This window comes from Coturnix japonica, chromosome 1, assembly GCF_054131305.1.
Source record: "Coturnix japonica strain WE chromosome 1, WE-NBRP24, whole genome shotgun sequence".
NCBI lineage: Eukaryota > Metazoa > Chordata > Aves > Galliformes > Phasianidae > Coturnix > Coturnix japonica.
The window spans coordinates 133,247,403-133,270,766 of NC_140663.1; the positions used below are offsets into that span (position 1 = coordinate 133,247,403).

General features: G+C 41.7%; 2 protein-coding genes across 17 annotated transcripts in view; one reads left to right on the forward strand and one right to left on the reverse strand.

Moving 5' to 3' along the window:
- STK24 (serine/threonine kinase 24) overlaps positions 1-11,196 on the forward strand; it is a 48,845-nt gene extending 37,649 nt beyond the window's left edge. For all 3 annotated transcript variants that reach the window (XM_085535946.1, XM_085535945.1, XM_085535948.1), the window contains 6 exons: positions 120-305; positions 1,337-1,482; positions 3,470-3,593; positions 5,249-5,317; positions 6,615-6,751; positions 8,267-11,196. In XM_085535946.1, the coding sequence (XP_085392072.1) occupies positions 120-305; positions 1,337-1,482; positions 3,470-3,593; positions 5,249-5,317; positions 6,615-6,751; positions 8,267-8,303 (699 nt within the window). In that variant the 3' untranslated portion in view covers positions 8,304-11,196. The remainder of the gene's footprint in view (positions 1-119; positions 306-1,336; positions 1,483-3,469; positions 3,594-5,248; positions 5,318-6,614; positions 6,752-8,266) is intronic.
- Positions 1-23,364, reverse strand: part of FARP1 (FERM, ARH/RhoGEF and pleckstrin domain protein 1) — a 195,574-nt gene that overhangs the window by 2,609 nt on the left and 169,601 nt on the right. For 9 of the 14 annotated variants that reach the window (XM_085535939.1, XM_015851538.3, XM_032442027.2 and 6 more), the window contains 8 exons: positions 22,326-22,394; positions 19,812-19,901; positions 19,052-19,134; positions 18,579-18,691; positions 17,951-18,114; positions 15,536-15,643; positions 15,138-15,289; positions 12,935-14,408 (listed from right to left, as the gene is read on the reverse strand). In XM_085535939.1, the coding sequence (XP_085392065.1) occupies positions 14,327-14,408; positions 15,138-15,289; positions 15,536-15,643; positions 17,951-18,114; positions 18,579-18,691; positions 19,052-19,134; positions 19,812-19,901; positions 22,326-22,394 (861 nt within the window). In that variant the 3' untranslated portion in view covers positions 12,935-14,326. Of the gene's footprint in view, positions 1-12,934; positions 14,409-15,137; positions 15,290-15,535; positions 15,644-16,507; positions 16,645-17,950; positions 18,115-18,578; positions 18,692-19,051; positions 19,135-19,811; positions 19,902-22,325; positions 22,395-23,364 lie in introns of those variants that run through there. The other 5 variants (XM_085535942.1, XM_032442028.2, XM_085535941.1 and 2 more) reach the window with 2 other exon arrangements.

Below are 23,364 nucleotides of genomic sequence, written 5' to 3' on the forward strand. Positions count from 1 at the left end.
ACCACGCTTACAAAAACAATTTAATGAAGTGATTTACAATAAAGATTTTAAATTTGACTTTGACATCAATATTGCTTCCTCTTTCTCTGACCCAGTCTTAACAGCATTGTTTCTTACAGGCAGATATCTGGTCATTAGGCATAACAGCCATAGAACTTGCAAAAGGGGAGCCACCTCATTCAGAATTACATCCAATGAAAGTTTTGTTCCTCATCCCTAAAAACAATCCACCAATGCTGGAAGGAAACTTCAGTAAATCCCTCAAAGAGTTTGTTGAAGCCTGCTTGAACAAGGACCCAAGCTTTGTGAGTTTCAGCTTTTTTTCTGTGTGTTGTTGGGAACTTGACTGGTTTACATGAATTCTTTATGGAAAAACTTGTTTACAGGAGTTTAAAGGAAGTGGTTGTATCAGTGATTTATAGGGAAAGGTCTAACTAGAAATTCCAACGTGCTCTTTGGAGATTCAGTTACTTTTTTCTTTATTGGTAACAATAATATTCATTTTCAATTCTGTTTTAAAAAGAAGCAAACTGTAAGCTTACTTCATTATCTTGCCTGGGATGAATACTGTTGTTCATAACCAGTGTGTAGGCAATTTTTTGTGTGTGTTCTTTCAATTTAGCAAATTACGTCCAGAAGTCTATACATTATTGGATCACCGGAATCCATTATGCAAGCACAATAATTATTTTTTCTTTGCTTTTTTTGGGTCTGTTTTGTTTTAAAATATCCTTTACCTTTATTTGTTCTAGAGAAGAGATCTGTCTGATTTCTGGTGGTGGAATGTTTTTCAGTTGCTTCTTTAAATGTGGTTTTAGATTTTATAAACAGGTTATCAGTTTTAATTAATTTTAACCTGATAAGTTCTTTTTTACTTGAAGAGATTTTGCTGTGTCTAACCTCAGTGCAGAAACTGGTTTAAAAGGGAGTTATTTTCTTATGGGCTTTTTAATGTATGACCCTTAAGAGGCAGGTCTGTAAAGCACCGTACAAAGTAGTCGACAGCTTTCAAGTGGAGGCAACAATTCTCATAACGATGGCTATGTTAGAAAAGTCTGCTGTGAATGAAGCCTCAGGCTCCCCATTATTTAAGTATCAAAGGAAGACAAGTTAATATATTGTTTGATACTTAGGAAAAGTTTTATCATTTAGTGTCTACATAAGAATAGATGTAGTTCCACTTCTCTAGAGTATCAGGTAGAAATATTATTTGTAGACCCTGTATGTCTCTGTAAGTACTCATTTGTATCAAGTCTGGTCTGTTTTTTTTAACCTTCGTATATTGAGTCATTATAACACTTTCAAATGCAGTAATTTTTTTTCTTTTTCTTTTAAGAGACCTACTGCAAAGGAACTCTTAAAACACAAATTCATTTTAAGGAATGCAAAGAAAACTTCCTACCTGACTGAGCTTATTGATAGGCACAGGAGGTGGAAGTCTGAACAAAGTCACGACGACTCCAGCTCAGATGACTCAGATACGTAAGTCTAACGAATCTGTAACATTTTTATTTTAGCACATTATTTTAAGCATGTATATTCCTGTGTTCTGTTGTTTAATTACAGCTTTTCAGGTTAGCAGCCGTGGTAAGCTAATGAAATCTTAATTTAAATGTTGCGAGGGATTTTATGCAAATAACTTAATCACTGAAAACAATTCTTATGGCTCATTCTGTACAATATTCTTCTCTTCTATGTGGAGTGTAGGGTCTTTCCGAGACATAAGGCCAACTATGCTCCTGTCATGTGAGCAAAAGCTGGATCTCACCCTGCACAGCCAGGTAGCAGCGTACATATACACTGTGCTGTGTGTGCATATGGCCGTCTAAGGAGGGGAGCTTGGTGGCAGGTTGGCATTTGTTTTGGCATCTGCAGTTAGCAAGCAGAAGCATATCCTTGTAAATAGGAAAGGGTTAGTGGAATAATGCTTCCATGGTAATGGGGTTTTGAGTGTACAAGGGTGAGTGTTTTTATGAGATGTGATTCAGAACTTCAGATTTTTAGAGTGCTGTGATTTTCCCCATTCTATTTTTAACTTCTGTCTGTGAAATTTGATGGAACTGCTTAATACATTCAAGAATTAGGTTCTGTAGGAAATCAAGTTAAAAATAGTTATGGATGTGTTAATAAGTTAACTTTGTTACTCTTAAATACTTAGGCATCATCAGATTGCAGACCTTCTAAAAGGAAATGAAGGGATTGCTACTGTTTATTCATGAACTTCCTATTCCTAATTATAATTTAAAAAGCAGGCTATTCTCTGCAGTTCCAGTCTCTGTGCTAGTGGCAAACGTCAGGTTGATTGAGGTACATTGGCCAACATGTCAGCTATAGGTTTGTCCTATATTATTAATGTCTTGATTCCTTCCAGTGATTACAGTTCCAATCCTGATGTGGAAGCTGAATTACTGGTGCTAAAACTAATCTGAGATCAGCTGCTAACTGAAGCAGTCGATTGTAGTTCATTTCTCCTGTGGAATATGAGACCAGCTTTGATGGCTTGGCATAGGAACTGAAGAGGTGGTTGAGTGCCTATGAGACGATAGAATTCATTGTCTAAGCTCTCGTTTCCCTTTCTGCTTCCTCAGCAGCCCTTACAATAGAGGTGATAAAAAGATGAATTGATTTGGCATGCTGATCCGATTGGATGCTAACCTTCCAAGCTGATCAACTCTCTAGAGCTAATGCGTTGACAGAAAGTAGATTTGCCTCATTCAGTGACAGACAGAAGTTCTATGTGACTTCAAGCAGAAATATTGAAAGTTTTTATTGTAATAATTACATTGGTTTTAGCTTGGCATGGTACTTGGAATACTTTTTGTACAGTGGCCAAAAGATACTCTTTTAATTGGTGGTGGTTTTCTTGTTAAGCAATCTTAATTCATAGATCATAAAGAAACAAAGTTAGAGATCTGCTACAAGGAGAAATGAAATGTAGTTCTGTGACCGATTAGCATCAGCGAAAATATTTTTGTTCTTTCAACTTAGCAGGAGTCAGAGAATACAGTTTCCTTTAATATGCCATCCACAAAAAAATGGGTGATGTGGTTTGTTAAATCCACACTGCATCCCCACATGGTTAGACATATTTTGAAACTGGGAAGAAATCTGCGTTCATAGTGGGAATGAATTGACTTTCACAGTTATTCAAAGCTTGAGTCTTAACTTAAGACTTAACTTTCACGTTGTTTACATTACTTGGGAGGTTATTTTCCATCTGTAATGCTTCTCCTTTTATATTTTTGAAGTTAACTTTTATTGAATTACCTTGGTTTCAATTTCTAAATAAAAGCCTTTAAATTCCCCCAGGATAATTGCATTGTCTTTTACACTTGTCTTGATGCTCATTGGCCCATACAATACAATCCTGATTTCAGTCTTCAGTGGAGGTTTTGTGACTAACATGTATGTTGGATGAACACAGGCAGCGAGTTGTAGGTAATAAAACTTATTTTTCCTTTCTTCAAAGTGAACCAGATGGCCAGGCTTCAGGTGGGAGTGACTCAGGAGAATGGATCTTCACAATAAGAGAAAAAGATCCCAAGAATCTAGAGAATGGAGCAGCTCAGCCTTTGGAGTTACAAAGAAATAAGGTGCTTGAAGTGCTGATTGTATTATACAAGGACTCTTGCTTTAGTAATTTAGTGACATGATTCAGTATTTTTCACAGCTCTACTTATTAAATATCCTTGACAACATTTGAACTGTAAAATGTTCAGAACTTCTGTTGAAAATGTGTGTTCCACATTTGTTTTAAATCTTAAAGTTTGGGTATTCTGTAAACATGTCTTTTTTCTGTACTTTGTGATGTGTATAAATGCTATTGCCAAACACTGGGGGAAGTATTGTATTTTCCACATTTTCTTTTGGCTGGGTGAACTTCAGCCTGTTGTGTGAGAGGCATCCAGTGAATACTGGAGTGTGTAAGATTTGGTGAATTTGGCTTCATAGGATTGTTAGGAAGAGCAAGTGTGGAGTCTTACACCTGAGGAGGAATAACTGCATGCATTAGTACAGGTCAGGGGCTGACCTGATGGAGAGGAGCTCTGCAGAGAAGGACCTGGTAGACAGTGGGTTGGTCATGAGCCAGAATAGTCCAGCAGAGCACAACAAAGAAGATGAGGGGCCTGGAGCATCTGCCTTATGGGGAAAGGCTGGGAGACCTGGGACTGTTCAGCCTGCAGAAGGCTGAGAGGGGATGTGATCAACACCTATGCGTATCTGCTGGGTGGTTGGCAAGAGGATGGTGGTGCCCAACAACAGAACAAGGAAGAGTGGTACAAACTGGAACACAGAAGGTTCCATCTGAACATGAGGAAGAGCTTCTTTACTGTGAGGATGACAGCACTGGAGCAGCCCGTGCACAGAACTTGTGGATTCTCTTTCTCTGGAGATACTCAAAACCCACCTGGATGCTTTCCTGTGTAACCTACTCTAGGGAGCCTGCTTTAGGAGGAGTCCAGAAAAGGGCCACTAAGATGATCAGAGGGCTGGAGCACTTCTGTGAGGAAAGGCTGAGGGAACTGGGCTTGTTTAGCTTGGAGAAGAGAAGGCTCCGGGGATACCTCATTGTGGCCTTACAGTACTTAAAGGGAGCATATAAATAGAAGGTGAAATGACTGCTTATGAGTATGGGTAGTGATTGAACAAGGAAGAACAGTCTTAAACAGAGGCAGGGAAGGTTTAGGTTAGATATTAGGAGGAAGTTTTCCAGTCAGAGGGTTGTGATGCACTGGAACAGGTTGCCCTAAGAGGCTGTGGATGCCCCATCCCTGGAGGCATTCAAGGCCAGGCTGGATGTGGCTCTGGGCAGCCTGGTCTGGTGGTTGGTGACCCTGCACATAGCAGGGGGTTGAAACTAGATGAGCATTGTGGTCCTTTTCAACCCAGGCCAATTCTATAATTCTGTTCTATGACTAGATGGTCTCCATAGGTTCCTTCCAACTCCTGTGGTTCTGCGATTCTGCGATATCCATATATATATTTTTTTCCTCTGTAACTTGAAGTTTGCATGTATTTGAGGTGCCACACCCTCAAACTTTAGTTCAACATCCATTTTCCACAGTGCTTTGGAATAGTCTGTTGTAAGATATTGTACGTATTTGTCTATGCATAGAAACATTTTTCGTGAAGTGTAGCAAGTTTGAGTTATTTTCTTTTGTTTAATTAGAAACAGAATGCAATGAAAATGCTTCTTTTTGGAAATAAAATTCTTAAGAACCTTGTTGTTTTTTTTTTTTCTTTTAAGGAAAAGGACGTCCCCAAAAGGCCTCTATCCCAATGCTTGTCTACGGTTATATCCCCTTTATTTGCAGAGGTAAGGTATTGCTTTAGATCTTACTAAGTTCTAGGATTTATGTCTTTGAAAAACAGGAAAATATGAGGAAAGATAAGAGGTTTCTGCAACCTGTTTGGAACTTGACTTTTTACACTTTTAGTTCCAGCTAAATTGATCTGATGTCAACAAAGCTTCCTCTTATCATTTTCCGTGTCATTCTACCTGTTACAAGTTTTAAATTCTTCACTGTTGCAGTCTGTGGCTATGGTTGCTCCCATTCTCAATTTTGCCTTGGTTTATGTTTTGGTTTTATTTCCAAATGCTTAAATAACTATCATATGAAAGGGAAGATGGATATCTACAAAGATGTTATTTAAAAATGCTGAAAAATAAATGCTTAAAAAAAAACACCCTTCCCTCTCACGCTGTCTTTTCTATGAAAGCTTTTTATTTAAGTATTGTTTTCAGTCATTGTAAGCATTACAGAAAGAAAGTCAGAGGACCTGTTTTCCCAGAGAAAATGGCTTAATTTTGTTCTAATGAGTGAAGCGGTATTTCAGAAGATTATTACTGAGTTTTGCATGCTGCTTGGGAAGGATATTGAGCGCACAAAAGCAGTTTCATTTATTTAAAGGGCACAACTTCTGTATTGGTTATTCCAAGCCCAGTATTAAATTAGCCCATCATCCTCCTATGGAAACTGGAGGAATGCTTTGGCAGGGATTTTTGTTATTTCCATGTGAGTGTTTTATGTATTACTCACTTTCTTGCCCCTGTTTCAGACATTCCTTTCAGCTTCTACCTTTCCATCTTTCAAACATTTTGCTCTGCGTCTCCTTCAGGTCTTCTTTCTCCCTTTCCCATTCTAAAAATGAAGTGGGTCCTGCATCCACTGTTTTCTGTTGTCCACCCTCCATTTTTATACCTTCTTATTTTTCATTTTCTCTTCATTATGCCCATTGTTATGCATCTTTTAGAAATCTCTGGGTTCTTGTTATTGGTGTGTGTATATTAAAGCGGATATGTAAGCAATACATCTTGAAACCAAACAGCTGCAGTTAAATAGTGCATCTTTCTTGGGACAGTGTCACAGTACTTGAATGAAAAGGATGTGTGAATGATTGAAGTCTTGTAAAGACAAATGACATCCTGCTGCATAACTGCTGCACAGGCTAACTTCAGGTAGACAAAGGTCTTTAGGGTGCAAGAATGAATAGCAAAAGTAAAACCCTAACATGCTGAACACTGACAGCCACTTTGTAGCAAACTTTTGCATTATACTGTTTATGGAAATATTTTGAATATTTTATTAATGTACTTCTGCTTTTTATTTCAGTTGAAAGAGAAAAGTGAAGTGTGTGGTGGTAACACGGATTCCATAGAGGAACTGAAGAAGGCTATTTATTTAGCTGAAGAGGCTTGTCCAGGCATCACAGACAACATGGTGTCGCAGCTTGTGCAGAGGCTTCAGAGGTAATGGAATAATTCATTAAGGATTACAGAAAATTACAGATCTTACTCTACAGGCACTACTAAATTGAAATTATTATCTAATAAATGAAAAAACAGTTCTCTGCATTCTGTTGTGTAGTTGTGTAAAAACCACAAGCACCTAACTGTATAAGCAGTTCTGATTTCCAGCTTCAAATGATAGTCCATATGAACATTGCTACTGTTGATGAGCATATTTTGTATCACATGAGACTGGACAGCATTTTCCATTTGCAGTTCTTGCAGGGGACTCTGACAATTTGCCTAGTGCAGAGGATGTCACATAGCACTTATGTGGCACTGGAGATGATTCTACAGTCATTACTTTTGTCACATTTCCTTAGCATTTTGTTTTCTTTATGTTTCTGATTATGTTGTCTACTGCTGTTTTTCTCAGCCATAATATCTTATTGTCACGGATGCTTCACAGAATCACAGAATGACCCGGGTTGGAAGGGACCTCAAGGATCATGTAGTTCCAACCCCCCTGCCTAGCAGGGCCACCAAACATACACATTTACTAGATCAGAAGATGCTTCCTCTTCTTTGAAAGAGAGAAACGTTCATAGACAATGTCTGTTGATGGGTCATGCATAGGTGGTTTCTCTTATACAAAAGAATAAGCCAGCATATTAGCATGCTAATGTTCCTTCCATAATGCAAAGAAATGAGTGACAGGATCCTCCTTTAAAATGGATTTGAACCATTCCACACCTTAGTGGGTATTTTAGGAGCTAGTCAACTTCTGAAAACATAGTTTGTCCTTATTTGAAAACCACAAGAAACTGGATGCTCTGCTGCATCATTTGGTCATTTCTTGTATCCATGTGCAATATCCTCTCCAGCTGTAAGTAAACTGTTGAAAATGACTCTTCAACAACACATTTCTGTTGAGGTTTTCATTCCTCCTACGACTGATTAAATCTGTATTTCCCGAGTTTGACTGTGTGGATTTATTGGGACCCTCAGAAGAACTGCCCAATAAATTGAGTCGAGTCCATTTACTTTTTCAGTTCTCATCTGCAATATTATAATATATATAACTTTATATAATATATATATTTCAAGTTGATTGAAAGTTTAATATGATTAAAATGAATATTTTTCTTTGGATGATTGAAGAATCAGTTTAGATTACGAAATACAAGTTTCCTGCCCCAGCAACGTTTTGGAATGATTATGATGTCAATGTGCCAAGTAAGAAGGCTAGAACTGCTAAATGTTGCCCACATTATATAAAAATATACCATATGGTATACTTCTTGCTAACATACTTGAATATGAGGCATTGCTGCAGTGTTCTGATGAAGTGTATTTTATATATTGTTCAGTTCTACGGCTTTTCTCTTTTGAAAGTGTTACAGTGCTGATGGATGTCATTGTGGAAGGAAAAAGACCAGAACTTCAACAACATTACAGAATAATAAGTTTTAATTGCTGCTTGTCGCATAAAGAGTTCTGAAAGTCACAATAATAACCATTTCTTATGCTCCTCAGATATTCACTAGCTGGAGGAAGTACTTCATCCTACTAAAGTACTCTTCTTCTGAGACAACGGAGATCCCAAGGTGTCTGCACTGAAGAAGTGGATCCTGATATTGTTCTGCCCCTTAGTCACCGAAATACCCTCCGGTGAAAGGACATTCTTCAACGTGCAAGAGTGACAGTGGAGTCTCTGAGATGGAGGCAGTCTTTTTCAGCTCCTTAAAGCTATAGTTTTTTTTAATGATAATGCACATATTCCAGGGAGGCGTCTTTTTGTAAAATCTGAGATGTATATTTCGGTTTGTGATAGAGAAATTGAAGATATTGAGAAACCTCAGGTATCTTGCTTTAAGAATTCCACTGGGAGATGGAATATGCTTGTTGGAATTGTGTACAGATATGTATATAATGTCTTTTTTTAAAATGAAAGCCTTTCGACGTGCATAAGGAATCACTGTGTACAAAATGGTAAAGTGCTTCTGTAGATAATGTTAGTGGGGTAAATATTTGACAGGCCATAACTTGAGTATTGCCTTGCCTTTATTACATGTAAATCTCGAACCGTGTGATTGACAGGTGAATCTTGGGTTGATTTTTTTTTGTATGTGAAGGATTTGCCATTGGAAAATAGTTTATCCTGTACAATGGGCCCTTCTCTTTGTACCTCAGCAAAGACACAATTTTACTCTGTTTCTCCAGTATTTCTTCCTTTCTATCTATTTTCAGAGCGTGATTTTCCAATTAAGTTACTACTTCTAGTTGTTTTAAATTTAATACACCTTGTTTCTCAGAGCTTTACATTTAAATTATTGTTTTTCCTGTAGGATGAGCTCTTTCATGACCTCAGTTTTAAATTGTGCCAATGCAAGTTTTGAACCTTACGTGCCCTTCAGTTTTAGTAATAGATATTTGTGAAGCTTGTTGTGAAATTCAGATATAATCTTTTTTTCCACCTAAAACACGTTTGAATGCTCACACAAATAAATTTTTATTACTTGCATTTATGCTGAAATATAGAGGTGTTGGCCCTAAGACAGAGAGGCAAATGTTTCTCCTTTATGCCTATTTTTATCAGTTACAATCAGTGTCTCTCAGCGTAAAAGAAGAATTATCCATCTATTCAGTGCTGGGTCTTGCTGCCTTTACTGAGACACTGGGCACAGAGGCAGCAAAACTGAGTGAGGAGGGCTCTGTGCTGTCCTGTTATCTCCCAGATAAAAAGCAAATTTGGAGCTCTGAAATTTCCAGGGTTATGCTCCTAGGATAGCTGGTGTAAAGCTCAAATTCCCTTGGAAATAGTAGCGTCAGTTACACGGTTTATTAGGTAGCTTAGTTTTTCTTAACCTACCAATATGACATTGAATTTTGCCTCGGTTTGAGTCACTAAGGCTGTTCAGGTGCTTGTGATTCTTTTTGCCTAGTTTTGCCGAGGGGAAAAAAAGAGGTGGTTTTAGGTTTTGGACAGTTAGGCATCTTACCTGTTTCAATGTTTTATTACTATTATTTGTAATAAAAATACAAGCTTTGAAAGAAAGGATTAAAATAAGTATGGGTATATCGGTCTGTCTCCACAACAAAAAGGACCCAGTCTCTGTAATTACTCTGGGAGCTGGTGAGGGATTTCTCAGCACCAAGCTAGCCCTTACTGTATGCATATTAGTAGCCTTAATTATTAATGTAATGATTTAGCGGTGTTAGAAGACGCTGCTAGGCTAACAGAGCTATGAAACTTCTGATCAAGTTGAAACAACTGCTAAAAGAAATGGGTATCTGTGCTCTCATTCTTGTAGCCGTGTTCTTAGACACACAGTACATCATCTGCCAGCATAACAATGGCTTGGTTTTCCTTTATGGCCAAGATAAATGGAACAGTGCATACATCTGAGCAATGGTTTGTAACTCTTCTTTGATCGAGATTATATATGTTGTTTTGCCTGCCCGTGAACGTAAAGGGTGCGCTTATTCTTGAGGAGTTGAGTTCAGCTCTGTGAAGCGTGCAGCTGAATGCAGGGCAATGGGAAGTGCACCTTCTTGCATCTCGATGTTCAGCCACTCGGTAGGTACACGCCGTTATAGCACATGGAAATAAACTGCTGCATTGACATTGGAAATATAAGTAGAAAAACAGAAGCATGTTAAGCACTTAAGATTGAAGTTAGCTTACTTGGAGGCGCACGGAACTCAAGGATTCAGCAGGGATGTTAAACTCATGGTGGAAGTTAAAGAGTTTCTCAATCAGAAACTGTATGAAGCTCTCCGGTACGCTATGATTTTTTTTTAAAGAAGTAATAAATAATGCATATATTTTTAAGTTGCATTTTTCTTGCATTCCAGGGTTGTACGTTGAGGAAGTACTTCTCCATTTGAGTGGATTGTGGTAGAATTTGCTGGGTGGGTGTCCCAGCTGGCTGAGGAGCCTAAGGAAAGGGAGGCACGCAGCAAGGCCTGCTGCCCAAAGGTGGCAGGGCGTTTGGGTACAAACGAGACCTTGTTTATGGTAGAGATATGTATTTTTTTATGTAATATATAGATTATTTAAATATAACGTATCTTAAACTGGGATTCACTGAAAAAGTATGCTGTATCTTGAATGTAAAATTACAATCATTTGCTATGACAAAGTATCGATGCTTTAAAAATAGGGTCTGTGTTGGTAACAGAAGAGCTCTGTTTGAAAGAAGAGCGGCCTCGGTTTCTGGAGGAAAAAATAGGTGTGCTGATATTCCTGAGATTGTGTCATGCTAACAACACGTCTGTGTCACAACGTCCGTGCGGGTAACACATCTTCACTCAGTCTCAAATATCCTGGGCACCAACTTGTTATCCCTATTTATGCAAACATTTACATTGGTGGAACTGCTTACTTGTCAGGGACTTCAGGATTAGGCAGTAAACAAACTCGCTGTTTAAAAGAATAAATAAAGTCGGTCGTTTGCACTGAACGCTTGTTGTTTGTAATTACCAGGTGTGGAATCTATTCTTTCAGCTCGATTTCCCCTTGTGGTTGCACTTCATAGAGGGTCACCGGTTTACTGAAGTCAGTAATGCCTTTGGTACAGTGACAAAGTGCTGCCTTCTTTGAGTGTGGTTTTCAATGGTAATAATCTCAGAGTCTGCACAAGACAACTCCTGCTTCAACTGCAGCGATGATTTCCAAGAAAGAGCATTGAGAATATCATGTGTTGGGGAATTCGCTATGTTTAATGCTCACAGATGGCCGGGCCATGTGGGGAGCTCGGGGTATTTGCTGTTTCATTGTTAATTCACACACAGAAGTGATTGATAGCGATCTGTTTGGGTTTAATCTATGCAGCTTTTCACGACAGCTTGCCCTACAGTAAGACAACGTGCCAACTTCCAAATGGCAGCGATTTAAAACTGCTCCGTATTTTGCATCCTGCCCCAGGAAGCTGAAGAGCTGCTCTCAAGTAGCATGAGCTGAACCCAAACAGTGCATCTCTGATCACCCGTATAACTGAATAACAAACTCACATTCGCACTCCTATGTTTCATTGCTATTTCCCGCTATTACAAAAACACACAAGTGCCACACTGCTCTTTCCCCCTCCACAGGCAACTCTTTTTTGCCCCCGAAGGGTGGCTGGGGATGCATGTGCTCTGGTGGTTGGAGTTGTGTATCTGTACATACAAGAGTTAAGGTGGGTATTTCCATTGAGGGGAAGGGCTGCATAACTGGTCCCATGGGAGAAATGGCCAAAATCAGACCTTTTTGGTTCTGCTCGTTCCTCCACTGTGTTCTGGGCTGCTCCAACGTGCACTGTGGCCCCTGGTTTTGTTTCTGAAATGAGTTTTTTCTTGTGAGAGCATTTCTTCAGAGTCCTTTATTGAGATGTCCACAGTGCCAGTGCGTGTCCCTCCCCACCTGCCTATCTGTCCCTATCAGCTCCTGACAGATATCAGCTCAGTTCTACAAGGATTGTCTGAACAGTCCTTAATGAAAATTTACTGAAAGTAAATAAGCCTGAGTACGTAAATATGACTTGTCCCTTAACGAAGGCCCTGCAGCGCGTCCAGAGAAGGGCAGTGAAACTGTGAGGGGTCTGGATCACAAGTCTTGTGAGGAACGGCTTAGGAAACTGGGATTGTTCAATCTGGAGAATAGGAGGCTCAGGGGAGACCTCATTGCTCTCTACAATGACCTGAAAGCATGCTGTGATGGTGAGGTGGGGGTCAGCTTCTTCTCCTGCCTAACTATTAACAGGACAAGAGGAAATGGCCTCCAGTTGCACCATGGGAGGTTCAGGTTGGATATTAGGAATTATTGGATGTTCCTTCTCAGAACCTGGTGCGGCAGTGGCACAGGCTACCCAAGGAGGTGGTGGAGTTACTGTCCCTGGAGGCCTTCAAGAAATATGCAGATGTGGCACTGAGGGCCATGGTTGGTTAGTGTGCATTGTGGTGAGGAGCCGATGGCTGGACCCAATGACCTTAGAGGTCTTTCCCAACCTTAAGGAGTCTACAAGTCTACAAAATAGCTGGATTGCTTGTTTCCTTGTGTCAGAGTGGCACAGATTTGGCCACAAAAACCCAGCCTGTTCGTTGAAAATATACACATACGCACATCCATCCTGCTCCTCACCTGGAACTCTGATTTTGCTACAGTATTCATTGGGGTGGGGGAATAGAAAGAAGGCTCTACTGTCTTGAAACAGCAAGATGTGTGGTAGTATTGTGAGGTATTTTATTCCCTTTTGTTGTGAGCAAAGCTGTAAGCCATTTTATACATCGCATATAGGTAAGCATTTAACACAGTGAATAGCCAGAAGAAGAAAAGTTGGGGGCAGCACTGTCCCAGCTTCCTCTCCCACACTGACATTCAGGCCCCCCTGCCTAGCACTGAGGCCCTGAGTGGTGACAAATGGCTTTCCAGCACGCTGTTCTGCTAACAGACATTTGATACTGACTTGACAATGAAGTGTTTCTTAAAGCACAAGGAAAAGCATCTCGTCAGAGCAGGTTTTGTGCTGACACCCTTCTGGATGGGCCAACAGCTCACCCAAGAACGGTGCTAGGTGATGTTAGGGCCACTACTGAAACTCCAGCAGCAAAACAAGCCTGGGGCTCAGCAGCCACCCCATGTGCAGTGCTTTAGTCCACGTGTTACCAGAACACCCCACAAATTAATTACACAGAGCTGTGGTTCTTGGAGCATACAGGTTAGATTTCTATTTTTTTTTTCCCTTCAAGTTTGTAAAACGAACAGCAGAACGTCACCACAGCCTTTAATTCCTTCTTGTACACACCACTCACAGTACAGTAACAGCCCAAACAATATTGCACTGGGTCATTTTAATTTTGCTGCATCTTGCAAGTGGAATTCACTTTCCCGAGCCAACAGAAGATGATCAATTTGGTCAACTTGCACTGAGAAAATGGTTCGATGGGAATCCTGTAACTCGTTTATAACCACGTGGATCTCTAACCTCAATGAGAAATGAGAGCGAGCTGTAAACCGTTCCTCTGTTAAAGATAGAAAATCAGTAATTCCTTGTTCAGTACATTTAGAAAGGCTGGAGGCAAAACAAAAAGCTGAAAGTTACTTTGCTCCTGGCTAGGACCGCTCGCTGTATGTAGAATTAGAGTCTGTACTGTGAAAGTCCATCTACGTTTAAAACTCCAGCAGGCTACAGGTTAACATGGTAAAAAAAAATAATAATATATATTTTATGTAAAGAGAAGAAATAGTGTTCGCCTCACAAGTGTTCGGATCGCGGGGCCGGTTTTTTAGGTGCAATCTCTGAGGCGACAAAACGTCTTTTGGCATTTGGCACTCTAATAAGGACAATATTTTAATACTGGCACAAGCTAAAAACAGCACAGAATGACGAAATACAAGACATGAACGAACGGCAGCCACGGGGATGGTGTGTAAGCTATTTTCAACATATGGAAAACTGAAATGGTTTAGCTGAGGAATTGCAGATGTTTCTGGTTGGTTTTTCTCTTTCCTTTCACCAACTTTCAGTTTTACTAAGCTCCGGGGTGGGGGTGGGGGTGAAGGGGAGGAATAGTTTCCAATGTCCTGTAGAAAACCAGCAGCTGCTGTGGTGCTCAGTAGGTGTGGGGCTCCCGGTGGCTCAGGGCACGTGTGCGCAGGGCCGAGCTGGTGGCACTTCGGATCACCTCCATCCATCTGCGAGAGGGGAGAGAAAAGCAGAAGGGTGGCAAGGTCCTAAGGGAGGATTCCTTGAAAGATTTTCTCCTTCTGGTCAATGTGTGGGCTACTGGTTGTAGAAAAGAGTTATTTTCTGTGCCTAGAGGGGAGCATCGTGCTTACTGCTGTATTGCCTATCCAGGTTAAGAGGCTAAAGATCCAAAAGTACGCAGAAAAGGAGGTTGAGAGAGGATGAATGGGGGAGAGGGGACCCAAAATTAATCAACAGTGACTTAACCACTCCGTCTCTCTGGAGTTCCGTGGGATGTGTAAGAGCTACACGCTGCAGTGGCACAACAGAGTACGAGCAGCAGCTTCTGTGACAAAGCTGTGTTTTGTTTCAGGTGTGGGTGTTGCAGGGAGTTGTACAGGAGAGACAGAAGTGACTCTGTTAGTAATAGGTCTCCTTACACGCTTCCTTGAGCCTGGCTACAGTGCGCCCTGTGCAGGCAGCCTCAGTAATTCAGAAGGGAGATTTTTTGCACACAACTCATCTCTGCAGCCATCGCTACCACAGCTGCTATAGCTTCTGGCGCTACCAGGCTTAATATTTCTGTATGCACTTTGAAGGGCACCGCCTTTCATTCTGCTGAGCTACAAGCTTGTGTTACTGAATCAACTAACTTAGTAGACGCTGTACCAGCTGATGCTGGGAATAAATCCAGAGAGATAAAACAAAGACACCTTCCAGAAGAGCGACTGACTTACCTTTCAAACGTGTATTCGCTTTCGGCCCTGAAGTAGTACACGTGGGATTTGAAATGCAGCTTGAAGACATAATCTTTGTGAATGTTTTCAGATTCAGAAGGAATGGTGAGAGAATATCCCAACAGAGGGAGGCTGGCTAAGGGATGATTGTCCTGAAAAGCAATGGGGAAAGGCGCTGTTCGATCAACTGCTCTCAAGCACAGGCAGGACGTAGGTGAAATGGAGAATAGATATGCAGTCGTTAAAGGCTCGCCATTAGAAATGCCACCCAACAACCACTGTGGTTTCAGTGGAGGGGGGCAGTCAGAACTGCTCTGTGCCCCAATGGGGCAGCACCCACCACTGATGACAGCCCTGCTCCCACACTGGAAACAGAAAGCCCTACCCAGCCGTGTTACCTGGTGCGATTTGTAGAAGAACATACAGAAGTTGGTGAACACCACCCAAAGCTTCTGCCACCCGTTGCTGTTCTTGAATTTCCTTAGGAGGTTTCCAGACAGCTGATTCTGAAACAGACCAGAAGTAGTCAAATAAAGCAGTGAAATGCACGCTGCAGAGATGTATGAGCAGATGCGAAGCAGCCAAGCCCCACAGAAAGGATGTTTGCATTTCTGCTTAACTTACTGAATGCCATTACTTTGGCAGTAAGCACAGAACCAGAAGTACCCACCACTCCTTAAGTGAGGGCTGGCCACAATTTAATCACCATAAGAACAATGATCTGCCTTTAGCATTTGCTTTGCCACATATGAAGGTGTTCTGACCGAATGAATGGGGTTTTCTACAACTAAGCAGTACTCTGTACTACATTTGTGTTTGTAGCTGGGTACTTCCAAAAACTTCCAACTACTCTGCTTATATTTTTTGAGTTGCGGTGGCCATCAATAATGTATCAGCAACTGTCAGTCAGTCTCGCTATCCTCATCTGTGTTCCTTTCAAATGACACTTAAATAGAACAATGGAAACAGAAAGGCTGACATGAATTTGGGATGTAAAGGAAAATCATGACGTACTTCAGCACCGCAGACAGAGGTTAAGCTCTCAGTACACAGCAAGTTAGCATGGGGACTTGTCAAACACACCGACTATTCGCCTTATTCTGAGCTGAATCTGGGGTATTTTACAGCAAGGAGGAGAAATAGCAAGTATTTAACTATCATCTGGATCCAAACAACTGTTTGCATCACTGCGCAGAAACTAATAATTTAATCTGCATTGCTTAATGCTCCAAGTCTGGTGGTCTCAATTCACCTACTACAAACTAAGAGTTCACCAGCCTGGGGTATGCATTAAGGCCTTTGCGTTGGGCAATGCCATGCTCTGCTGACACTGTGACCTAAGTTACAGGCACTCCTTCATTTTCTGTTACCTCGTCACTCTGGAGGATATCATAAAAGGACAGGCTTTGCATTCGGTACCAGCAGATACATGAAATGGAAACAGGTCGCTGGTCACTGATCAGTCCAGCAGGTAGGGAAGTACAGTCACTGACAGAGAGAGGATCGTCTACCACGGGAGAGACAGAGAGGAGGGAGAGACACAAAGAAAATGAACGGTAATGCTGAAGTGAAAGGCACCAAGAGAATCGTGTGAGCATGAGCATGAGCTGCAGACACCGAGCAGCGGTGGAGCTGGAGATGCTTTCAACAGGACAATGAATGGCTCCAGTGTGCTCCATGGTCCTCACTGCTGTGCCTGCACTTGGCTGAGTCACGGGGAGGAACAAAAGTGAAGATCAACGAGCCCTGATGCTGGGCAGGGAGGTTTGCCTAACTAAACATTTCAACTGTTTGAACTAAGCACGGGTTTAAAAGTATTCAATACCCGTTTATAATAAGCTTTAGGGAAACGTGTGAGACCTGGCTCCATGCTGAATTATTCCACCTTTGCAGGAATTAAGGGCAGAATGAGCAGAAAGCGCACTTGGCATGGGAGCACCACGAGGCTCTGCAGTTAGTGTTTTCTTATGGGGATTCATTTATGGGCTGCCTGGGAGGAGAGGTCAATGGAGTTTTAAGGTCCCTTGCACCACCTCCACTGAGCACACACTTCCATGTGATGGAAGTGCACACTACCACATGAAGAAGACCATGACAAAGCAGTCAGAGCCCCCTGTGGCATCCCTCTGGTGCAGGAGGGACACCCAAACACCTCACCCTGAAACCAAGAGGGCCCTAAGAGTCTGTCCCTGCATTATGGGAGAAGTCCAAGTCTGGCTCTCATCCACTGAGCACAGGGTTAAGGAACGTGTATCAGATGGACTCAGCTGTGATCAGGGAGACAAGAAAGGTATTTATTTTGAGGTGAAAAATGCAAAAAAAAAAAAACACCAAAAAAAAAAAAAAAAAAAAGGAAAAGCAGGTGAGACTGAGCAATGAAAGAAGGTTCCAGAAAGGATGGCTGGGTAAAGAAACAGAAGTTAGTACTACACATAACCAGACCTGGCTGCAGCAGATAGAGACAATATCCTTTCAGCTCGAGCAATGACTTAATGCCTCCGTAAATGACAGCATTAAGGCAATCTGATCCGCTTTAAGTTTTAAAAGACCATCAGCACATTTTTTGGACAGTTCTTCTTATAAAATTACTGCTCTAACTGATCTTAAAAAGATGCACTAAAGCAGTAAAGCTGTGTGTGCCTGGACTGACGACTCATGCTGCCGTCTGAGGTATGGGAGCAGTTTAGCGGTGTGCCTGAAACGTCCCTGAGAGGAAACCAAGGAACGCTGCACTTCTTAAGGAGGAGCAAAAAGGAAATTGTCATTGGAGAGCGTGTCTGGAGCTGCAGCGCAGATGGTTCTGAGGCCGATACCTCCACAGCAATACTAAAGTCGATCATTGAAACGCTGGTATTTCTGTGCCAGCAGACGTGCACCGTAGTGTTGCCACGGTGTGGTGACTGACGTTCGAGTGAGGTGCGGGATGCACTGAGGTCGTCCTCAGATTCCTGGTCTACAGTAGTTTCATCAGGAGACTCTATGAAATGCAGGGAGAAAGCATCTTTCTTCTTCTATGCAACAACACATATTATTGGAAAAATTAAACAAATCAAATCTGGTCACGATGTGGTGAACCAGTTCTAAAGTACACTTTTAGAAACAGTTTTGCAGAGATGCTAACTAACTAGGTCACTTTTATGTGTTTCTGCCGAAGAAAACAGTGCTTGGTTGGCGCTTTTAATGCCTTGCAAGGACAGGCACTGCCCAAGTCTTGTAAAACACTTCTTGACATCATTATGCTTAAGTCACTTTTCAATTCAGTGAAACTTTCTGCTAACATCAGCCAGAATGTTACAACAGCAGACATATAAATATACATATCTCTCAACTTCAAATGTATCCATCTGACTTGTGGCCAGCACATTTCAGCACTCTGCTTAGAAGCAGTCACCAACTGTACTGACTGAAATTAACCGAACCTCCTCTCCAGCATTTACTTACTGTTGTCGGGGGGGCTGCTGGCCAGCAGCTCAGGGGCAGGGTCGCTGCTTTTCTCTGCCAGGTCTATTGCCATCTGAATGTCCTCGGTCCATTTGTCCATTTCAGCACGGGTACTAATAATGAAAACTCAGGTTTTAATTGCTCTCATCCAGGCTGAAAGCAAGCTCTAAGAAACAGTGCTAAGTTGAGCTTCCTTTTAACTCAAACAAAGTCCTGTGATGCTTGTTGCTTCTCACATAATTTAGTTTTGGTTCTGCCTTGCACAACTGCCACTATTTTGTCTCATTTGCTTTTTTTTCACTTTTTGTTTTGGCAAGTGGCTTCACAGATGAATACGCCCTGGAAATTCTTCTAGGAGCAAATCCCACCAAAACAACATCTATTGGCTCTCTTACCCGTCCCACTCTGAAAGCCACAGAGGAGGACAGTTTACAGTTCAATAATAACAGTGTAGGCTGTCTCCATCAAATTACCTTGCTGCAACAATTATGGACTGCTGTTGACCTCGTAGTGTTAGACAATGAGGTACCCCCCATTCCTCTTCACTGTCTTCAATCTGAGAAAGAAAAGTCAAAGTGCAATCAGACTGTAGCAAGTAATTACTACTTAAGCTGGGACAGTGAACTGAGCAAGCTCTTACCATCGGGGGGCAGCATGAGGTGCTATAAAATCAGTTATTCGTGGCATTGATTATCTACCAGTATGAAATACATACAAGAACATGAGAAGTTCCAATGAAAATGACAAACTGCTGCCTGCAGTCTCCCACTGCCTCAGCTTCAAGACATATAGACAGATATGTTAGGAAACTATTTTTCCACAGAAATGAAACTGTTGCTAATGATTATTTGCCCCCATCAGTGTGCCTACAAGCAATTGGTGATTAATTACTGGTAAGAATCATGGCTCAATTTGTGGCTTAAAAAAATAAAGATCCAACCTCACGAGAATTATTCTGCATTACGAGGAAGTAGCCCCCCTAGATGTCCTTTTTCATTTTTGCCATGCAACCACCTTTGTATAGAAGGCTTCAAGACCACATGCTGCACCCAGCACAGATGCACCAAGCACTGTGCTTCGCCTCTGCTGAAACTACAGAACAAACCCACAACTATTCTGAAACTGAGAACAATCCCTTGCTCTTGCTCTCACTCCAGAAGCAAGTGAGCAAGCAATTGTGATGGGACCTTAAATGACCAAGTAAGCACAAATCCAAGCTCTTACAATACTTACCGTCATGCCATACAGTGGCAGATGCCCATGGACTTTGAACTGATTTGTTGCTGTCAAGCCTCTACTTGTGTACAACAAAATATCATTAAACTAAAAAGCAAGAAAAAACGTTATTAGAACTATGTAAGCATACACGTAGAAAAAATAATAATTAACATAGTAAATACCAGAAAGCTAACCAGTACTGGCAGTCCTAATGCAAGAATCCAAAATCAGATCTGTTGGGTTGGAAGGGACCCCAAGGATTATCAAGTTTCAAGCCTACTGCTACAGGCAGGGCTGCCAGTCTCCACATCTGGCACTAGACCAGGCTGTCCAGGGCCCCATCCAACCTGGCCTTGAACACCTTCAGGGATGGGACATCCACAACCTCTCTGGGCAGCCTGTGCCAGTAACTCACCACTCCCTTTGTGAAGAACTTCCCCCTGACATCTAATTTAAATCATCCCTCCTTGAGCTTAAAAACATTCTCCCTTGTCTTATCACTATCTATCAGAATAAAATGTTGATTCCCCTTCTGTTCATAATCTCCTTTTCAATACTGGAAGGTGACAATGAGTTCTCCTCACAGCCTTCTCCAGGTTGAACAAGGCCAGCTCTCTTAGCCTGTCTTCGCAGGAGAGGTGCTCCAGCCCCTTTCATCTTCTCAGTGGCCCTCCTCTGGAACCTCTCCAGAAGATCCACGTCCTGTACTGGAGGCCACAGACCTGGACACAGTACTTCAGATGGGGCCTCACAAGGGGAGATTAGAGAGGGACAATCTCCTCCCTGTTCCCACTGGCCACCCCTCTGCTGATGGAGCCCAGGATACCATTGGCCCTCCAAGCTGCAGAAGCACACTGCTGGCTCATGTTCAGTTTTTCATCCAGCAGAACTCCCCAGGTCCTTGCACTTCGCTATGCTGAACCTCATGAGGTTCACATGGGCCCACCTTTTGAGTTTGTTGAGGTCCCTCTGGCCTTCCTTCTAATGTGTCAACTGCACCACTCAGCTTGGTGTCATTGGCAAACTTACAGAGGGTGCACTCATGTGAAATGAATCAAATCTCATGTTGAGCTGCATTATGTTGTGTGCTGTTGTCATACAAACAGCCTGTCATCATTGGCCACAGGTCAAAAGAGGTCCTTCTCAAACATGACAGATGCATCAAGAGAATCATCCTTTGTGGTGGAAGCATAACTCTCACTACGGAGTTGAACAACCCAACAGCAGTAATTCATGAAGTGATACAGACTGGCCACTAGAGGGGGATTACATTTTGCCTATAGACACGTAGTTGGAATCAGGGAATATTGATTCAAGCTTTTATCTCCAAAAAAGATTGCAGTGATTAAGGCAGATGAAAGACTTCTTTGACAGTGTGAGCAACTGCCAAAAACTAAGACTGACTTAAGAGTCTAGTCTCGCTCTATTAACATTTTATACAATATCAAGGAATCAATTGGTAAGAACAACAGTGCTATGCAAGAAAATAAGCCCTGCATTCACTAGGCTCACATTTTAGTACCTTTAAAGCTAGAGCAAAATCCCACCAAGACAAAACTGCTGGTTTTATGTCAGACTCATCTGGGGGAGTAAATACTGAACATTCCATAAAATCTAAATGCTCTTTAGCCTTTCTACACACAGTCTTCATCTTTTGCCCACAAGAAGCCAAGGAAGAGTCTTCCTCTCCTGCTGCACTGACACTTTCATATCCTACCCTGTACCACTGGACTGTAAAATCCATTAACTCTGCTGAGACCCGCATCAATGGCTGAGCCACAGCAGTGCTAGGTTCCTGGGAACAAGTCAGTTTCCAGAAGAGAAGAGAGGAGACACCATCCTGTAATGGGGTAAGGAAAAATGTCTCTGAAAGAGTGGTCAGGCACTGGAATAGGCCGCCCATGGAGGTGGTGGAGTAACTGTGCCTGGAGGTGTCCAAGAAATGTGTAGATGTAGTACTAAGAAACAAGGTTTAGTGGGCAATATTGGTGGTAGATGGATAGTTGGACTAGATGATTGTAAAGGTCTTTTCCAGCCTTAATGATTGTTTACTATTCTGTGATCCTTCCTAGTGCCAGAATTTCTCAATCTACCTCCAGGTAAATGGGCTGGAACTGGACAGTTTGTGGAGAAACGTGGTTCTGTAATGTTTCCTGAGAGCATTATGGGGGTTAGTTTTTTACATCACCAGGAGTTACTCTTCTTTTTGGGATATGATCACTAACCCTGGTGCCACCTTCTTTTTTTTCTAATGACTCTGCCTTTATTTACACCACGTTGCTAGGAAGTGTTATTTTAATGTGGTACTCACAGTGGCATATGAAAATAATAGTGTTAGTAAGAAGCAGTCACAAAGAGAATGCTGGTTTTGGACAGAAACATGTTCTTAACAACCAGTGAGGTCATGCATTATGTTGATAAACGACCGTTTAAAAATACTGTAAATCACAATTTAAGTTTAACAGTTTGCTTAATAGTTGCCTGTAATTACATTTCAATATATAAATAAAAAAATGCCTTCTTGCTTACCAGGAAAAACATGCGTTGTTGTAAACCTTTTCCAGACAACTTACTAAGACTGCCCAGCCTAATGAACTCCTGTGGGAAGGAAATACAAAACAAATAGGCAGGTTTTGGGGTTTTTTTTGCAAAAATGATTATGATTTGTTAGCATGCAAAATTAAACGTGACTACTAGATGAACAAATCAACATCAGTAGCATAGAAAAAGGGAAATGGATCTGGGAGCCATGTGCTCTCCTAGTACAGTCCACGTCAAGTCATACAGTGCATTCAGATCAAACTGTTAAATAATGCTTAGGGATGAAAGTATAGAAAGAATAGCCCAATCAGAATTTTCAAAGGTCTGAGATCACCCGGATTTGTTGTGATCTATAATGTAACCCACATTCCCATGTATATGAAACCCATCAAAACATCATTTTCCAGTCACTCCCTCCAGCCAAGAAGTTTATATTTATTTATTACAGTCTTCTGAGGGTTGTTTTACTCCTATTGTGCATGTAAAAGGCAGATAAAACACCAGAACTGCCTGCAGCTTAGCAACAAACTAGCTGTTGAAGATTAATCTATTCAGAGAGATGCTCCTTAGCCTTAAGGTTGCTATGACATGTCCAGTCTATCTTAAGTCAAGGTTACTTTAAGTAGAGGCCTAGAGAAGATTGTCCCTTCTGTCGTGCTCATGGTGCCAGAGAGACCACTGGAAGCCTTTGCTGACACAAAGTAAGGCTCTTGACAAGTATGCTAAACACAATCACTATTCACGTTGTCCTACCTAATGGTCACCAACGGGCTCAGCTTCACCACAGCCAAGCACTGCATGAACTCACAGAAGAGCTGCGGGGTCGCTGCCATCTGCAAGCAGAACCTACTGTGTGATGCTTTACCATCCAGCACAGGAACCAGGATGGCAGCAGCAGGCTGGGGCACTGTAAGGACAATGGCTCCCTGAAGCCATGTTGAGGACAGCTGATAACTGGCCTGGCAAGCATTTCTCCTCAGAGACATGGCATGGAGCCCCCTCTGGGCAACCCAGCCAACGGCAGCAG